We start from the raw sequence: 17,497 nt of genomic DNA, 5'->3' as shown, positions 1-17,497 counted from the left end.
ATCTCCATACTGCTTTCCACAGTGGTTGCACCAGTTTACAATCCCACCAACAGTGTGATAGGGTTCCTTTTTCTGCACACCCTCTCCAGCACTTATTGTTTGTAGACTTTTGGATGATGGCCATTCTGGCTGGTGTAAGGTGTACCTCATAGTGGTTTTGATTTGCATTTCCCTAAGTATGAGTGATGTTGAACATCTTTTCATGTGTTTCTCGGCCATCTGTATGTCTTCTTTGGAGAATTGTCTGTTTAGATCTTCTGCCCATTTTTTGATGGGGTTTTTTGTTTTTTTGATATGGAGCTGCAGAAGGTGTTTATAAATTTTGGAGATGAATCCCTTGTCAGTCGATTCACTTGCAAAGATTTTCTCCCATTCTATGGGTTGTCTTTTCGTTTTGTTTAGGGTTTCCTTTGCTGTGCAGAAACTTTTAAGTTTGATTAGGTCTCATTTGTTTATTTTTGTTTTTATTGTCCATACTCTAAGAGGTGGATCTGAGAAGATGTTGCTGTTGTTTATGTCAGAAAGTGTTTGGCGTATCTTTTTTTAAGATTTTTATTTTTTCCTATTATAGTTGACTTACAATGTGCTGTCAGTTCATGTATCTTTTTGAGTCATGGTTTTCTCTGGATAGATCCCCAGGAGTGATTGCTGGAACAAATGGTAATTCTATTTTTGGTTTTTTGAGGAACCTCCATACTGGTTTCCATGATGGTTACACCAATTTACATTCCTACCAGCAGTGTAAGAGGGTTCCCTTTTCTTCACACTCTATCCAGCATTTATTGTTTATAGACTTTTTGATAATGGCCATTCTGGCTGGGGTAAGGTGGTAGGTACCTGGGAGTAGTTTTGATTTGCATTTCTCTAATAATTAGTGATATTGAACATCTTATCATGTTGTGTTTTTTGGCCATCTCTATGTCTTCTTTGGAGAATTGTCTGTATAGATCTTCTGCCCATTTTTTGATGGGCCTGTTTGTTTTTTTGTATTGAGCTGCAGGAGGTGTTTATATATTTTGGAGATTAATCCCTTGTCAGTGGCATCATTTGCAAATATTTTCTCCATTCTATGCGTTGTCTTTTCGTTTTGTTTAGGGTTTCCTTTGCTGTGCAAAAACTTTTAAGTTTAATTAGGTCCTATTTGTTTATTTTGGTTTTTATTGTCATTACTTTAGGAGGGGGATCTGTGAAGATATTGCTGTGGTTTTTGTCAGAGAACATTTTCCTCTTGAGTTTTATATTTTTTATAAAGTTTCATAAAGTATCCAGTCTTATATTTAGGTCTTTTATCCATTTTGAGTTTATTTTTCTGTATGGTGTTAGGAAATATTCTAATTTCATTGTTTTACATGTAGCTATCCTGTTTTCCCAGCACCACTTATTGAAGGGACTGTCAGTTATCAGGGTTCCCGTGTATGTTGTGTGTGTATTTTCTCTAGCTGCTTTCAATATTTTCTCTTTGTCTTTAATTTTAATCAGTTTGATTAATATGTGTCTCAGGGTGTTCCTCCTTGGGTTTATTTTATATGGTACTCATTCTGCTTCCTGGATTTGAATGAGTGATTCCTTTCCTATGTTAGGGAAGGGGGGTTTTTTTGTTTTGTTTTTTAATTTTTTGTTGTTTTTTGTCCTTTTGTCTTTCCTAGAGCCACACCCACGGCATATGGAGATTCCTAGGCTAGAGGTCCCGTCGGAGCTGTAGCCACCAGCCTACGCCAGAGCCACAGCAACTCGGGACCCGAGCTGTGTCTGCAACCTACACCACAGCTCACACAATGCCGGATCCTTAATCCACTGAGCAAGGCCAGGGATGGAACCTTATGGTTCCTAGTCAGATTCGTTAACCACTGAGCCATGACAGGAACTCCTGTTAGGGAAGTTTTTGACTGTTATCTCTTCACATATTTTCTCTGGCCCTTGCTCTCTTCTCCTTCTACACACCTGTAATACAGATGTTGGTGAGTTTAACGTTGTCCCAGAATTCTCCTAGATTGTCTTCATTTCTTTTCAACCTTTTTTCTCTTTTCAAAAATTCTGCATCAGTGACTTCCACTAGTCTGTCCTCCACCTCGCTTACTCAATCTTCTGCCTCCAGTATTCTGCCATTGGTTGCTTCTAGTGAATTTTTTATTTCAGTTACTGTATTTTGCATCTCTGCTTGCTTAATCCTTAAATCTTCTGTTTCTTGCTCAGTGTTTCTTGTAATTTATCATTCTTTACCTCCAGTTTATTTCTAAGATCTTGAATCATCTTCACTATCATCAGTCTAAAGTCTTTTTCATGGAGGTTGGTAACCTCCAGATCACTTGGCTGTTTTTCCGGGGTTTTTTTTCCTGCTCCCTTTTCTGAGTCATAATTTTCTGCATTTTCATTTTTGGTGTGGTCTCCTTTTTGCAGACAATAGAGAATTGTAGTCTGAGACTGCTGTGGTGGTTTGTACCCACCCCATAGCCCACACAAGAGGTGCCCCACCATCTGAGAGCACATGCATGCACAGAGAAAGATGTTCCTATGACAGTCCTGCCCCTTTCCTCTTTCCCTCCCCAACAACGTTTCTTTGCTTCTCTGGCAGGCCCAGGCCTCCTCTGGTGCTCCCTGTACTGCTGCTCAGTCTGCATCCCACAGCCTCCCCAGTCCTTTTTCCAGAACTGGCCTCTGTTGCCCTAGTCTCAGTGCCCAGCCCCCACCCAGGTGTCTCAGGCTGTGGTGTCCGGGGTGGTGGTACTGATGGTCTGTGCAGCTCTCTGTCTACGTTGCCCTCCCCTGACCTACTGCTGTGCTTTTCTCCGTGGCTTTGAGGCTAGTCCTGTGTCCCTGCTGACCTCCCAGTCAGTTAGCCGTCCTCCCAGAGTACAGATTCCTTTCCTCGTTCACAGCTCCCTCTTAGAAGTACTGATCCCGCCCTGGTTTCTTTTTTTCTCTTCTCTCTCTTTTTCCTTTTGTTCTGCCTAGTTATGTGGAGGGTTTCTTGCCCTTTTTGGAGGTCTGAGGTGTTCTGCCAGTGTTCAGTAGATGTTCTGTACAAATTGCTCTTCGTATAGTTTTTTTTTTTTTTTTGGATGTGTTTGTGGAAGAAGGTGAGTACCACGTCCTCCTCCTCTGCCATCTTGATCCCTGGTCCACAACCACTGTTGTTAATGTCTTAGCTTCCCCCCAGGGTTTCCTCATACAAAAGTGAATATTGCTTTTTTTCACTTTTTATTTCTCAGGTCTATATTAGCACATAGAGATCATCCTTGTTTTTTGTTACAGCCACATTCTACTTGTCAGTTAATACCTTGAGTCAGACTTCTGATGCTTCCCATTTATTGGAGGCCCATTATCAGGCCTCATTCTTCTCTCTGTCTTTCCAGGGTACTTGTCTCTTCTGAGTGTCTGTGTCACTACTCTTTAGGCCTTAATACCAGGAATTGCCCTTCTGCTGTGCACATAAATACAACATCATAGAAAGGGGCAGGTGTTACAGAGGACCATTGATGTTCCAAGCAATAAATAGGGAGAAAGAAGGAAACCCCTTCATTGTCTCTAGAGCTTCAACTTTTTGACCATGAACATTTGAAATATTTGTGATAACTACGTTCTGCCTCTTACCCCAAACAAATGCTGACCTGTATTCAGACTATGTTCTCCCAATTTTGATCTCAGCAGAACCTGGCACTTACTTGTTCAGATGTTTATGACGTGAATATACTGCTCTCTCAGGTAGCTTCTTTATTCTGCTGACTCCCTTTCTCCCAAAGCCTTATAGCACTTTGTTTGTTTGTTTGTTTGTTTGTTTGTTTGTCTGTCTGTTTTTTGCCACATCTGCAGCTTATGGAAGTTCCCAGACCATGGATTGAATCTGAGCTGCAGCTGTGACCTACAGCACAGCTGCTGCAATGCCAGATCCTTAACCCACTGTCCCAGGCTAGCCTCTTCTCACTAGCCTCTGTAGCAAACCTAGCTGCTGCAGTCAGATTCTTAACCCATTGCACTACAGCGGGAACTTCCCCTTAAGCAATCTTGAAAGCTCTCCTGCTGATTCATTATTCTTTTAGGGTCCTCAGTGTCCCTGTCCACGGAGAGTTCAGCTTTAAGCACCACATTTGTGGATTATTTCCTACATCTGCATTTCATTCATTTCTCTCATGTTCAAGACTTTTAAAGTCTAGCTCTAACATATCTGTGCTATATGAACTAGCTACATTGAATATATGTTAATCTAAGAAGCTGTTAGGAGATATGTTTTATAGCTAAAGAAATGTATGTTCAGAGGGATCATACAGCTAATTAGGGACCTGTAGCCAGAGGTTATTCAGGCTATGACCTGGAGTCACTGCTTGATAATGCCCTAGAACTTCACACTCAACATAGAATGTAAACATTAGGATGTCCGAGTTCTATCCTTGGTTCTGCTACACTTGACTCTGACTCTGACGTTGAGCTGCTTGCTGTACCAGCATTTAATCATCTGGAAAGTAAGGAGCTTGGACTAAGCCTCTTCTCACTAGCTAGTCTTAAATCTAGATATATATCTAGCATTGCTTATAGTGTTTGGTCTGTTGCCTGTTCCCCTGCACTTTTAAGAGCCAGGGCTGTTTCTCTTTACCTAGAGTGATCCTACAGTGTGCTGCTTTTAATTAATTGGTTGAGATTTAAGCACCAAATCAATGGATTTTACATAGGTGATAGATTTCTCCCTCCTCACATTACAAGATGCACTTTTTGTCTTACTTAATATATTTCCATTCTATTAGGGATAATTTTTACCCATTGATTTAATGATTTTTAAGCAAGTATATATAGTTGATTTGTTATTTTAAAAAAATTATTACTACTTCAGAGCTTTAGGTATAACCTAGAAAGACACATGAGCTAGTTCATTTCTTTCTCAATTTTTTTCCCGAAGTTTGCTTTTTTTTTTTTTTTTTTTTTTTTTTTTTGTCTTTTTGCCTTTTCTAGGGCCACTCCTGCAGCTTATGGAGGTTCCCAGGCTAGGGGTCTAATCGGAGCTGTAGCCGCCAGCCTATACCAGAGCCACAGCAATTCAGGATCTGAGCCATGTCTGCAACCTACACCACAGCTCACAGCAACACCAGATCCTTAACCCACTGAGCAAGGCCAGGAATCAAACCGGCAACCTCATGGTTCCTAGTCAGATTTGTTAACCACTGAGCCATGACGGGAACTCCAATTTTTTCCTCTAAGTTTAAAGCCATTGTATGCATTTTATAAAATAACTTTGTAGTGCTAATGTATTTTTAATTATCGCTGGAAAACTATTTTGATAATATATTGTTTTATAATGTGATACATTCATTATAAAGAAATATAATGAATACTTTCTAACGGTCTACACTTTATGTCTGAGTATTCTTCTTTAAGTATTTGAGTTTTTTAACACACATTCTAAAGTGGGTTCTGATTGTTTTCACTTTGGATATGCTCTGTATAAAGGTGGCTATTCTAGCCTGTATATAAAATAACATTTTGTTGATTTTTGAATAAATAAATAGCCAATACTTTATTGAATAATGACATCCATTTAAAAAGATAGTTTTGTAATTTAAATGTAATTTATTAGCAAAAAGTATAAAAATGAAGTATACATTTTCAATTGTTATTTATCCAATTTGGACTATATGTAACTAGTATTTCAGATTTATTTAAAATATTTTATGTAAAATTTTTCAATTTATTTTTTTCTTCTTGTTGCAGGAGCTAGAGTTAATGCCAAAGACAGCAAATGGTTGACACCTTTACACAGAGCAGTTGCATCTTGTAGTGAGGTATGAAATTTCTTTTAGTAAATATATTGTATATAAGATTATTAAGAAGCCCTGCTTATGAGCCCATATTCAAATTCTGTATTTTCAAAAAAAGAAAAAGCAACTGAAAATACCTAGACTAGTCACTTTATTTTGGAATTTGTACAAACCAAGTTATTAATTGTTCAATCTCCCTCTTGTGACTAAGGCCTTTTGGAGAGTCTGAAGTAGCAGAGAAAACCCTCCTACTGTACTTCCTATGAGGGAGATTTTTTTTTTTTCCTCTATTTTAAAATTCCTCCTTGGGGCTTTTCTCTACTGGTTCACATTAGCCTCGTAGATATATTGCAAAGGTTCTACTGGTTGCAGTCAAGAAATAATATTAGCATTGTATAATGATTAATTGAAATATTGTTTAAGTAAACACTGAAATTAGTTTCTGAAACATTTACTTGATCTCACATTTTGCCAGTTCTAAGTATGTAACCTTAAACTATGTTAAGTGTCTTATGAGGAAAAACAGTTCCATCTTATTTATAATTCTGTATGCTGTTTGCTCTTCAAGATAACTGACATTTTTGGAGAACGTTCACTTTTGTGTTTTTCATATCTTCTCATTCTCATAACATCCTTGTAGGGTAGATATTTTGAAGGAGCTGTTGTAGTTAACTCAGTTTGTTAACCACTGAGCCATGACAGGAACTCCTTTTTTTTTTTTTAATTTTATTTTTTTAATTTTTCTTTTAAAAAGAAAATCTCCTAATTAGCGAACTCTTAGGAAGCCTACTCAAAATTATCAATTTCACTGATATTCTTTGAATTATTCCTTTTGTAGCCTGAGAGCAGAAGAGAGCTATACTTACATATTTACTTCATTTAATGAGAAAAAAAAACCACATACGGTTATATAAAAGACAAAACTTTAAGTAGCTTTTGGTTTATGTTTTTGAGATAATGTGAGAGAAGGAAGCTCTACAGAAGATGATTAGAGTGTTTTCTCAGTTCTCTCAAAGACAGACACGGCTAGCATCATTGTAGTTGCATAGGAGGGAAGTTAACTCATCAAAGACAGTGGAGGCCATGCGATTTAACACCCTCATTGAACTTGGGTTGAGAATTAACTGTCCCAAACGCCTCAGTTCTCCTTCAGTGACGTGGTTTCCACATACTTGATTGTATTGCCTGGTTGCGATCTTCTTTTCTCCACCAACTGGTTTGTGATTGTCATTCTTCAAGTGTAGCATACAATTCAGTGCTCTCTAAATGCTGAGTATTCTTCTGAATAAATCAGTTCCTGAGCATTAGGGCTGTTGGTGGTGCGTTTGTCTTATTTTTGGTTTGAGAGGGGTTGGTTGTTTTTACCCTCACTTACAACATGAGGACATTCCCAGGCAGAGATCTCTCACCCATGCCACAGCATTGACAACGCCAGACCCTTAATTTGCTGAGCCACCAAGGAACTCCCAGTTTTTGGTTTTTCTATTTTAAGACGCCATATCACACTGGATCATGTAAAGGATATGCATTTATTTTTTAGACCTAACTCTAAGAATTAACATTTTAGTTCTATCAAGAGAACTGAATATAAAATATATTATCATGTGAGATATTAGTGGTCCATCCAAACATTGCATTTATTTGCAAATATGTTAGTCCTTTTTTTTCCTGTGTCTAACCTCAAGCTGTGAATAAATACTCTTTAGATACAATTATTTAACCTTTTGTGATCACCCCATCCCCATATTTTATAATCTTACTTAAATCAATATCATAATATAATTACTTGTTTTTAAAATTTTTTTTAAGTCAAGGCACACCTGCAGCATTTCTTACACATACATACTCTCTAATGAAAAAATTGGGATCAGGGTTACTATGGTATTACTTGTAATTAGTGAAACTATGTATATCCTTGATTATCTCTACTTTTTTCCTGAATGTTTGTAATGTGTTAATTAAAAAAATCTACAATTTTACTAAGGTATGACATTAGGCTCCTCGGTTTGTAACTTCCAGAAGTTTACCCTTTTTTAATTTTTGTTTTTGATGTCTCCTATCTTTAGAGGTTTTTTTTTTTTTTTTTTTTTTAAGTTTTCTCTAAATTTTTAAAGACCACTACTGTTGTGACACAGCACTAACATATATTATTCTGAGTGGTTAAAGGGTGGATATATTAGCTTGGCTGCCATAACAAAATACCATAGACTGGGCAGCTTAAGCAACAGAAATTTATTTTGTCACAGGCTGGAGCCTAGAAGCCCCAGGTGAAGGTCCAGCAGGGTCAGTTTCAGATGAAGACTATTCCTGGCAGGCAGCTGCCTTCTCTCTGTGTCTTCACCTGATGGGGAGGGTGTGGGAGTGTCTCTCTCTTCCTTGTCTTAGAAGGCCACCAGTCTGATCAGGTTAGAATCCCTCTCTTGTGATCTCATTTAACTTGACTTCCTCTTTATCTACACACACAGTCACATTGGGAGGATAGAGCTTCAACATGAATTGTGGGGGGTGTTCTATTAAGTCCCTAACCCAGGGTTCAGACTTTAATCTGCCCTGATTCTAAAATCTGAGCCATGGAGTCTTTAGGCACCATCTTACCCACCCTCTACCGTAAACCAAATTTATTCTTGCTTTTCTGTGAAACAAAAGTATAGTCTTTTTTTTTCTTTTCTTACCAATGAAACATAAATAGTCCACATACTTTTCAGGAACTTTGAGGTATTTAGTTGTGAATTCCAGATGAGAACAATTATGGCATCTCTAGTGTACTGTATTTGCCCAATTTATCCAATTATAAATTCTTTATTTTGGTTTTCATTATTTTCTAGTACATCCCTATTAACTTTTCCCAGGGTAATGTTAGTATAGTTCCCCAAGTCACAATATATTCTTCTTGAGGATGGGGGTGGAGAATACTGACAGTGTTTATACCTTGTTCTTCATATTTTTTTGGTTTTTTTTGTTTTTTATCTTTTCAGGGCCACACCAGAGGCATATGGAGGTTCCCAGGCTAGGGGTCTAATTGGAGCTGTTGCTGCTGGCCTGCCACAGCCACAGCAATGCCAGATCTGAGTCACATCTGCAACCTACATCACAGCTCACGGCAACACCAAATCCTTAACCCACTGAGTGAAGCCAGGGATCGAACCCACAACCTCATGGTTCCTGGTCATATTTGTTTTCTACTATGCCACAATGGGTACTCCTGTTCTTCATGATTTTGAGTACATAATTCCTCTATGTATCTTTGCCCCAGTATTACTTTTTTAAATTGAAATATATTTACAGTAAGATGCATAGACTTTAAGTGTGTAGTCTTGAGTTTTGGCAAATGTGTACACCCTTGTAACTTTTTCCTCACCAGGATATAAAATATTCTGTCACTCTAGCAAGTTCCCTCCTGTTCTCAGAGGCAACCATTATTCTGATTTATCTCACCACAGAGAAATTTTGCCTGTTGTAGGATTTTATAAAAATGGAATCATAACATATGCACTCTACTGTCTTCTTTTGTTCAGTGTGACATTTTTGAGATTCATCTATATTGTTGTGTACATTAATGGTTCATTTCTTTTTATTGTTGAATAGTATTGTATACCACTTTGTCCTTTTTTTTTATGGGTGGACATTTACCTTTTTTGGTTTTGGCTCTTATGAATGAATAAAACTGCTACTAACATTCTTAGATGGGTCTTTTTAAAATTTCTCTTGGTTAAATAGCTGGAGTATAGAATCGTAGGGTCACAAGGCAGCCCTCTGTATGCCTTTGGTTACCTACTTAGTAGTTTGATAGATTAATAGGTGTCTTCAGTCTTTTACCAGTCTTGTACTATTTCCCATATTTCAAATAGTTCTGATTATTTTTTATTTCTATATGAATCACGGAGTTCCCATTGTGGCACAGTGGAAGTGAATCTGACTAGGAACAATGAGGTTGAGGGTCGATCCCTGGCCTTGCTCAGTGGGTTGAGGATCTGGCATTTCCATGAACTGTGGTGTAGGTCGCAGACACAGCTCAGATCCTGGGTTGCTGCAGCTGTTGCTGTAGGCCAGCAGCTGTAGCTGCGATTCGACCCCTAGCCTGGGAACCTCCACATGCCGCAGGTGCGGCCGTAAAAAGCAAAAAAAAAAAAAAAAAAAAAAAGACTATGTACGAATCGTGAATAATAGTATTCTGTTCTGGCTTCCTTCCTACTTTGTGTATTTAGTTATTTTAATCTTTTGAATACTTTTCATATACGTTAAGTTTTTTTGCCTTATAGCAGACTTGAGATGTGATGAACATGTAGTATTTCCCTTCTTTACTAATAAGAAAACCAAGGGTCGGTTTACTAGATAGAACTGAGATGATTCTGTTCTGGTTCCAGTCCTTTCCATTTCATATGTAGTTTGTTGTTCACTTGCCAAAAATGGGATTATCACTATAAGGAAAAAAATTTGCTACGTCTAGTCCTGATTATATTGCTTAATATTGATGGCTTATTAGATCCCTTATGATCTTGCAGTGAGTCCAGTTTTCGGATGTTTTGTGATGTTTCCTTGTGCTCTGGGACACCAGGTCTCCCCCCCGCCCCCCGCTTTTTTTAGGGCACACACCTGCAGCATAGGAAGTTCCCAGGCTAGGGGTTGAATCAGAGCTGCAGCTGCAGGCCTACACCACAGCTCACAGCAATGCTGGGTTCTTAACCCACTGAGTGAGGCCAGGGATCCGAACCAAAATCCTCATGATGTTAGTAGGGTTCGTAACCCACTGAGCCACAACAGGAATTCCCTTGAACGGTAACTCTTAATTTGCCTTGTTAACACCACCTCTCCCTCCAGGTAGTATCACTGCAAAGCCTGCCTGCCTGCTTTTCTCTCTGTCTCTTTTTCTTTAATGAACTAGTTCCCAGTGATTTTTTCGTTTTGTAAGATAGAGCATGTGTAATACTTGGGAAATAGTGTGTTTTAAATTTTCATATATTTAATGGCAAAGTGATAATTTACATTTTAAAGCTTTGAAAGTATAAATTGTATCTCACCATCTAGAAAAGCAAAAGTAATGAATGTTTTTGGAGAATATTTGTATTTCTTCTTGTGAATTTTAATAGAGATTGCTCTTCCCTTAATTAGGGGATGGAAAAGGGAATGTTTTGTCTTAATGCATCTTATATGGTTTTGAATGGCTTGGAAGGAAGTTCAAAGTATTTTGTTTTCTGGCTTATTTATAGCAGGTTCTTCCAGAACTATTTTTATCCTCAAGAAATTTTATTCCCTTCATACACAAACACACACACACACACAATTTCTAAAACTGTTAACTCACTTGTCTTGTATAACATCTTCATATGTTTTAGGAAGCAGTTCAGGTACTTTTGAAGCATTCTGCAGACGTTAATGCTCGAGACAAAAACTGGCAAACTCCATTACACATAGCAGCAGCTAATAAAGCTGTAAAGTGTGCGGAAGCTTTGGTTCCTCTACTGAGTAATGTAAACGTGTCCGATCGAGCGGGGAGAACCGCACTGCACCATGCAGCTTTCAGTGGGCATGGGGAGGTAGGTGGCATTCAGTCAATCAGTAATTCTCTCTCCCTGCATCCTCCCACACCCCGCCCCCAATTATTAATAGACTTGCCCTTTTTAGCCAGTCATCAGTCCATGGTAAAAGCAAACAAAAATATCTATCTTGTTAACTTTTATCTAGTTTCACTCAGCAGATCCTCAGATTTCTTTCCCTGGTAATTCATGATATAACTTTCCCAGATTTAGAGATTTACTTATCACATACAGCCCCTGCACTTGAAATTCCTGGTTGACCTGGGGATACAAAGGCGAACGTTGCCAACTCTTAAACACCGCGTGAAAAGGATGTTCTGTCATAGTGGGAAAATTGTCCAGAATGACAGTAGTTTCATTGTTCTCCCAGAAAGATAGTAGCAAAGGAATGTGGAGGGTAGGAACCATCTTCTAGAATGAAACAGAGGTAGAAGAACAATTGAGGCCAACTTGTACAATCCTTCAGTTGTGTTGCAGACACAAAAATTCAAGGGGGTAAAGTAATGGAAAATATAGCACAGGGAACTATACTCAGTATTTTGTAGTAACCTATAAGGGAAAAAAAAATCTGACAAAGATGATACATATGTATCACTTTGCTCTACATCTGAAATATTGTAAATTAGCTATACTTCAGTTTTTTTTAAAAAGGGTAATTACATGGCTGAGAGCTAGTCACTGCAGTGCTGTTTTCAGAGTTGTTCTCTGCTTTTGCAGCATAAAGAATTCTTGCCTCCATGGCAGTTAAGGTCGCTAGATGCGTCACTTTTTGACATTTGGAGTGCTCTTTCCAATAGGGAAACTATTGTAAATATGCTTAGACATAAAAGAAATAACTATTCTTGGTACGTTTTGAGGGATGTAGCCTGTGCAGTGACCTTCAGGTCTAATCATATTACCGACACTATATTTATGTTTGAATTAAATTTAAGGTATTTCTAGGATCAGAATGCACTTGGAATTTTAATAACACTTTGGGCTCTAAAAAAGGAATAAAACCTGTTTTTAAATATTCCACCCTTAGACTTTACAGATTTGTGCTTAGTTATTCATAAAATGCCAGGACACAAAATGGCATCTTTAAAAGATACTGATACTTCAATAACAACCGCACTGAAACCTCTTTTTTGTGTTTTGTCCTGTTGTTTATTAAACTATGTTAGAGAGTCTTTGTATGTAATGTAGCTCCTTCCAAAATGAAGAAATTCACTCCCAGAAAGGTTGAGATCAGTAGTCCTCACGAGGGTTATTCTTGAACAGTTCTGCCTCTAAATTTTGAGGAAACTGTGTTTATTTTTATTCCAGATGGTCAAGCTGCTCTTGTCTAGAGGTGCCAATATTAATGCTTTTGATAAGAAAGATAGACGTGCTATCCACTGGGCCGCATATATGGGTATGTACTTTTAAAATTTATTTTTTGACATTATATATTAAGGAAAAGTTGGACATTTTCATTCTTGCATTTGGTATAACATATTTTAGGATAGTGAGAAGTTACACCATATCTGAGTTTGCTGCCCAAGTGGAACCAGCCTGGCAGTAGGGGAGGTTTGCTAGGAGAAGGGGAACATTGGGTCCAGTTCTGAAAGATGTTTAAAATTAATCCTGTTTACCTTTAAAAGGAGAGATATCCTAGACATAAGCCTGGGACACAAAATTTAGATTGGTGTTTACTAAAAGCTCATTCTCATACCCATCCTGTGCCCATTCTTGTTTGCATGGGAATATTGAGGTAGAAGTTATGAAGCTGTATTAAGAAGCCTAATACTCTGGGCCAGGCACTTAGTTATTAAATAGGCATCATCGGGAATTCTCTTCCTGGATCAGCAGTTAATGAACCCGACTAGCATCCATGAGGATGAGGGTTCGATCCCTGGCCTTGCTCAGTGAGTTAAAGATCTGGCGTTGCCATGAGCTGTGGTGTAGGTCTCAGACACTGCTCGAATCTGGCATTGCTGTGGGGTGGTGTAGGCCAGCAGCTCAAATTCTCTCCTTAACCTGGGAACTTCCATATGCCCCAGGTGCAGCCCTTAAAAAAAAGCAAAAATAAATAAATAGGCATCAACATATTTGGTTTCTACCATAGTAATTTCACAGGAGGAAAGTGGGGCTTAGAGAATAGGCTTTTCTGATTTTAACATTCTTAAAAAGTCTTAGGATCTGCAAAATTGCACTCTAATACTAAGAGGGTTGTGTGAAAATGGTCCTGGGGCAGGCCGCTTAAAACCCATGCAGCCTCGTAAACAGAGCACTAAAGAAAACATTAATGAATCTTGTGGTAACTTGGATAGTTAGGGAGGAGGTAGGTCAGCCTTCCTCAGGATACTTTAAAATGCACAAAAGGAACAGCATAGAGCTGCTGGCTGTGGGCAGCAAGACTGTGCAGGTCAAGTGGCTCTCTAAGCAGAGGAAGCACAACTTGCCACAAACCTTGACATCCTGCAAGGCCAGGCTGTGCCTCTGGGAGGAAGCCATGGACAGAAGCTTCTTAAAATAGAATTGAAAGAGCTCCTCTCTTTGCAGCCATAGTGCTAAAGACTTTTTTATTCCTCCCCAAAGTCATAATTCTGCTTCTGCTGTTCTGGCTCCCCTGACTTAGGAAAAATCACATACAGGCTGATGGAGCTGCTGCGTGGTGCTGGTTTTATTCCTTTTGGTACTCCTGTCCCACAGGCATTGCTTGTCTTCATTACTTCCTGCTCTTGGTTTCATCTTTTCCTATCTCTCACTTAAAATTAGAAGATTAAAGAAAGATTTGATAGAAAATTATTAATTTTAGAAACTCATCAAATTGTAAAATAGAAAAATATGAGAAAACTGTATACTTTAAATGTTTACAAATTAAGCAAAGTATGTTATGCTTTTTATCTCCAAATAATTAGACTTGGCTAAACAGCTGTTTTCATGAAATTGAAGGCCAAGCAATTTTGTGGGTTGCCTCTCTAATTGAGCTCCCAGAATAATGGATTTGTGTATTTCAGAAGCACTCAGGTGGCTTTGTTTTCCTTGATCTAAGAGTCACTTTTTAGGAGTTCCTGTTGTGGCATAGCAGAAACAAATCTGACTAGTATCCATGAGGACACAGGTTCAATCCCTGGCCTCGCTTAGTAAGTTAAGGATCCCATGTTGCCACAAGCTATGGTGTAGGTCGCAGACATGACTCAGATCTAGCATTTCTGTGGTTGTGGCATAGCTCAGCAGCTACAACTCCGATTCACCCCCTAGCCTGGGAACTTCCGTGTGCTACAGGTGCAGCCCTAAAAAAGCAAAAATAAACAAGTAAATAAAATAATGTTATATGAATTAAGAAGTTGCAGAATAAAAAATTAAAACAAAAAAAAAACAGTCACTTTTTAGGCCAGTTTTGAATTGTAAAAAAAATCTGTTTCTTGGACCTCATGATCCATATACTTTTTGAGCATAAACATTCAGATTAGTAATTCTCCTTCCTCTGTTTCTTTCTTTAAGCTTGGGAAAAAAAGGAGTGTTGACACAGTTTCTAAAACTATTCAGTTGTTCTCGGTGTTGAGGATTAAAAGGGGCTAAATAGGGGTTCCTGTGGTGGCGCAATGGGATCAGCAACATCTTGGGATCATTTGGGTTCAGGTTCAATCCCCAGCCCAGCACAGTGGTTAAGGATCTGGCATTGCTGCAGCTGTGACTTAGGTCACAGCTACAGCTCAGATCTGATCCTTGGCCCAGGAACTCCATATGCCTCGGGACAGCCAAAAATGTTGGGGGTGCTGAATATGTGAACGTAGGACACTTTTGACTTGGCTGTTAGACAGGCCTGAAATCCACTCATTGTCACCTCTAGAGAATCTGTCACTCTTAGCCTAAGAGGCATACATGAATTCTTGTAGTTTATTTCTCACAGGCTTCCTTATTTGCCCTGGCCTTCTGTCCCCTTCTGTCCCTTGAGCTGCCCTTACTTTTCTGTCAGGCTCTACCTTTTATTCTTATGCTATGATCGAATTCTCTGTCAGTGTTCCCCAGCCCCACCTCTGTCCGCAAATGAATTGATCATTTTTCTCTCCTTACCCCATGTTTGCTCCTACCATGAGCCTTCATTAAGATCCCTTTTACTCATTCATCTTTTCTGTTGCATTCAGTGCTTTTAGCAGTATCCCATCAGGTTTTGCTTCACATTACCTTACCTTGATGACTTTGATATAGAGGGTACTAATTACCTTGATTAGTAATTCCTTTCATTATTTCTTTGTGAAACAATGCATAATTTGAGTTGATATGAAATGGTATTTTTTTTCTTTTTCCTTTCTATATAAAAACTTATAAATTTGAAACAAAGATCATTTTATTTTTCTTAAACATTCACGAGCAAAAGAAAAATATAAGGGAATGTACATATATATACACACATATATATGACTGAGTCAGTTTGCAGCATAGCAGAAATTGGCTCAACATTGTAAATAAACTGTAATAAAAATTAAAAATAAAATCTTAAAGAAAAATTTAAGGAATTTCCCAAATTCCTGAAGATTCACATTGAATGGATATAACTTTTTATTTATTTTTTGCTGCACCCATGGCATACTGGGAATCAAACCTAAGCTACAGCAGTGACAATGCTGGATCCTTACTGCTAGGCCACCAGGGAACTCCAGTTTTTCAAAAGGATGTTGTGATTGACTACAGAATTATGTATGCTGTGCATGGCTACTGGATACTGTCTTCTAAACATACACTCAGATGAATTAAATGAAATCTAGTCCCCTTGGTAGCATCATTCTATGAATTGATAAAGAAGACACATACTTAATCTGGCTAGGGTATACGTAGCTAGAAAAGTGTAATTTATTTCACTCTAGAACTTTCTTCCTTTTTTTCTTTTAAATAAGTCACCCCAAACTGGCTCTGGAAAGGTTCCTTCTTTTTCATGTTTCCAATGATCCAATAAAGAAATTTATTCATATTTCAGAAGTGTGCTTAAGTAAATATTTGTCAATTTTAAGATTGTGAATTTGCTTATGCATGGCATATTTTAAAAATAGGGCTTTATCAGTGTTAGGAAAAGTTCATACTTCCTGGAATCTACTAGTTTGTACACACAGTAAGATCTGTGTCATTTGCTTAGAATGATGTTATTGGTTTCCAACAATTTTTCCAGTATGTCTGTGTTATGGGCCTTCTAGACTTAAAAATCAAGAGAATTTGTTTCTCTTTGGCAAATTAGTGAATAAGATATATTTGGCCAGTTAAAAAGAAGCTTGGGGGGGGGCGCCTTTGGGTCTATACTCGTGGCATACGGAAGTTCTCAGGCTAGGGGTTGAATTGGAGCTGCAGCTGCCAGCCTATGCCATAGCCACAGCAACTTGGGATCCTAGCCATGTATGCAACCTACACCACAGCTCATGACAATGGTAGATCCCTGACCCACTGAGCAAGGCCAGCAGGGATCAGACCCACATTCTCATGGATACTAATCAGATTTGTTTCTGCTGCACCACGACAGGAACTCCAAACAGAGGCTATATTTATGTGTGACCTTCCTGGGCATTATAAATCATGATTTTCAATTCAGTACAATAAACCCTTTCTAGAGCCATAAATCAGGAGTAACAAGTAGTGGAAGATCTTTCATACCACCAGTTAGTACTTAAAAAATTTTTTTTTATTAAAGTATGGTTGATTTTACAATATTCTGTCAATTTCTACTGTACATCAAAGTGACCCAATCATATATATATATATTCTTTTTCTCATATTTTATCATGTTCTGTCACAAGTTATTGGATATAGTTCTCTGTGCTATACAGTAGGACCTCATTGCTTGTCCATTCTAAGCAATGGTTTGCATCTACTGACCCCAAAGTCCCAATCCCACTCCCTCCCTCTTCCCTTGGCAATCACAAGTCCATTCACCATGTCCATGAGTCTTTTTATGTTCTGTAGGCAGGTTCATCTGTGCCGTATTTTAGATTCCACATATAAGTGATACCATATGGTATTTGTCTTTCTCTTTTTGGCTTACTTCACTTAGTATGAGAATCTCTAGTTCCAACCATGTGGCTGCAAATGGCATTATTTCGTTCTTTTTTATGGCTGAGTAGTATTCCATTGTGTATATATATATACCACATCTTCTTAAACCATTCATCTGTTGATGGACATATAGCTTGTTTCCATGTTTTGCCTATTGTGAATAGTGTTGTGATGAATATAGGAATACGTGTATCTTTTAGAATGAAAGTTTTG

At 38.2% G+C, this 17,497-nt stretch overlaps 1 protein-coding gene across 20 annotated transcripts in view; it reads left to right on the top strand.

Moving 5' to 3' along the window:
* ANKRD28 (ankyrin repeat domain 28) overlaps positions 1-17,497 on the top strand; it is a 216,253-nt gene that overhangs the window by 144,273 nt on the left and 54,483 nt on the right. For 15 of the 20 annotated variants that reach the window (XM_084986540.1, XM_021068207.2, XM_084986543.1 and 12 more), the window contains 3 exon segments: positions 5,698-5,768; positions 11,078-11,278; positions 12,584-12,671. In XM_084986540.1, the coding sequence (XP_084842666.1) occupies positions 11,253-11,278; positions 12,584-12,671 (114 nt within the window). In that variant the 5' untranslated portion in view covers positions 5,698-5,768; positions 11,078-11,252. 20 annotated transcript variants of the gene reach the window in all.

The sequence above is a fragment of the Sus scrofa genome, chromosome 13, assembly GCF_054392235.1.
Source record: "Sus scrofa isolate SSC_HxYL_T2T_F1_AM1 chromosome 13, Sscrofa_HxYL_maternal_Yorkshire_Landrace_v2.0, whole genome shotgun sequence".
Lineage (NCBI taxonomy): Eukaryota > Metazoa > Chordata > Mammalia > Artiodactyla > Suidae > Sus > Sus scrofa.
Note: the sequence above shows the minus strand (reverse complement) of the source record. Positions and strands in the feature narration are given on the sequence as shown.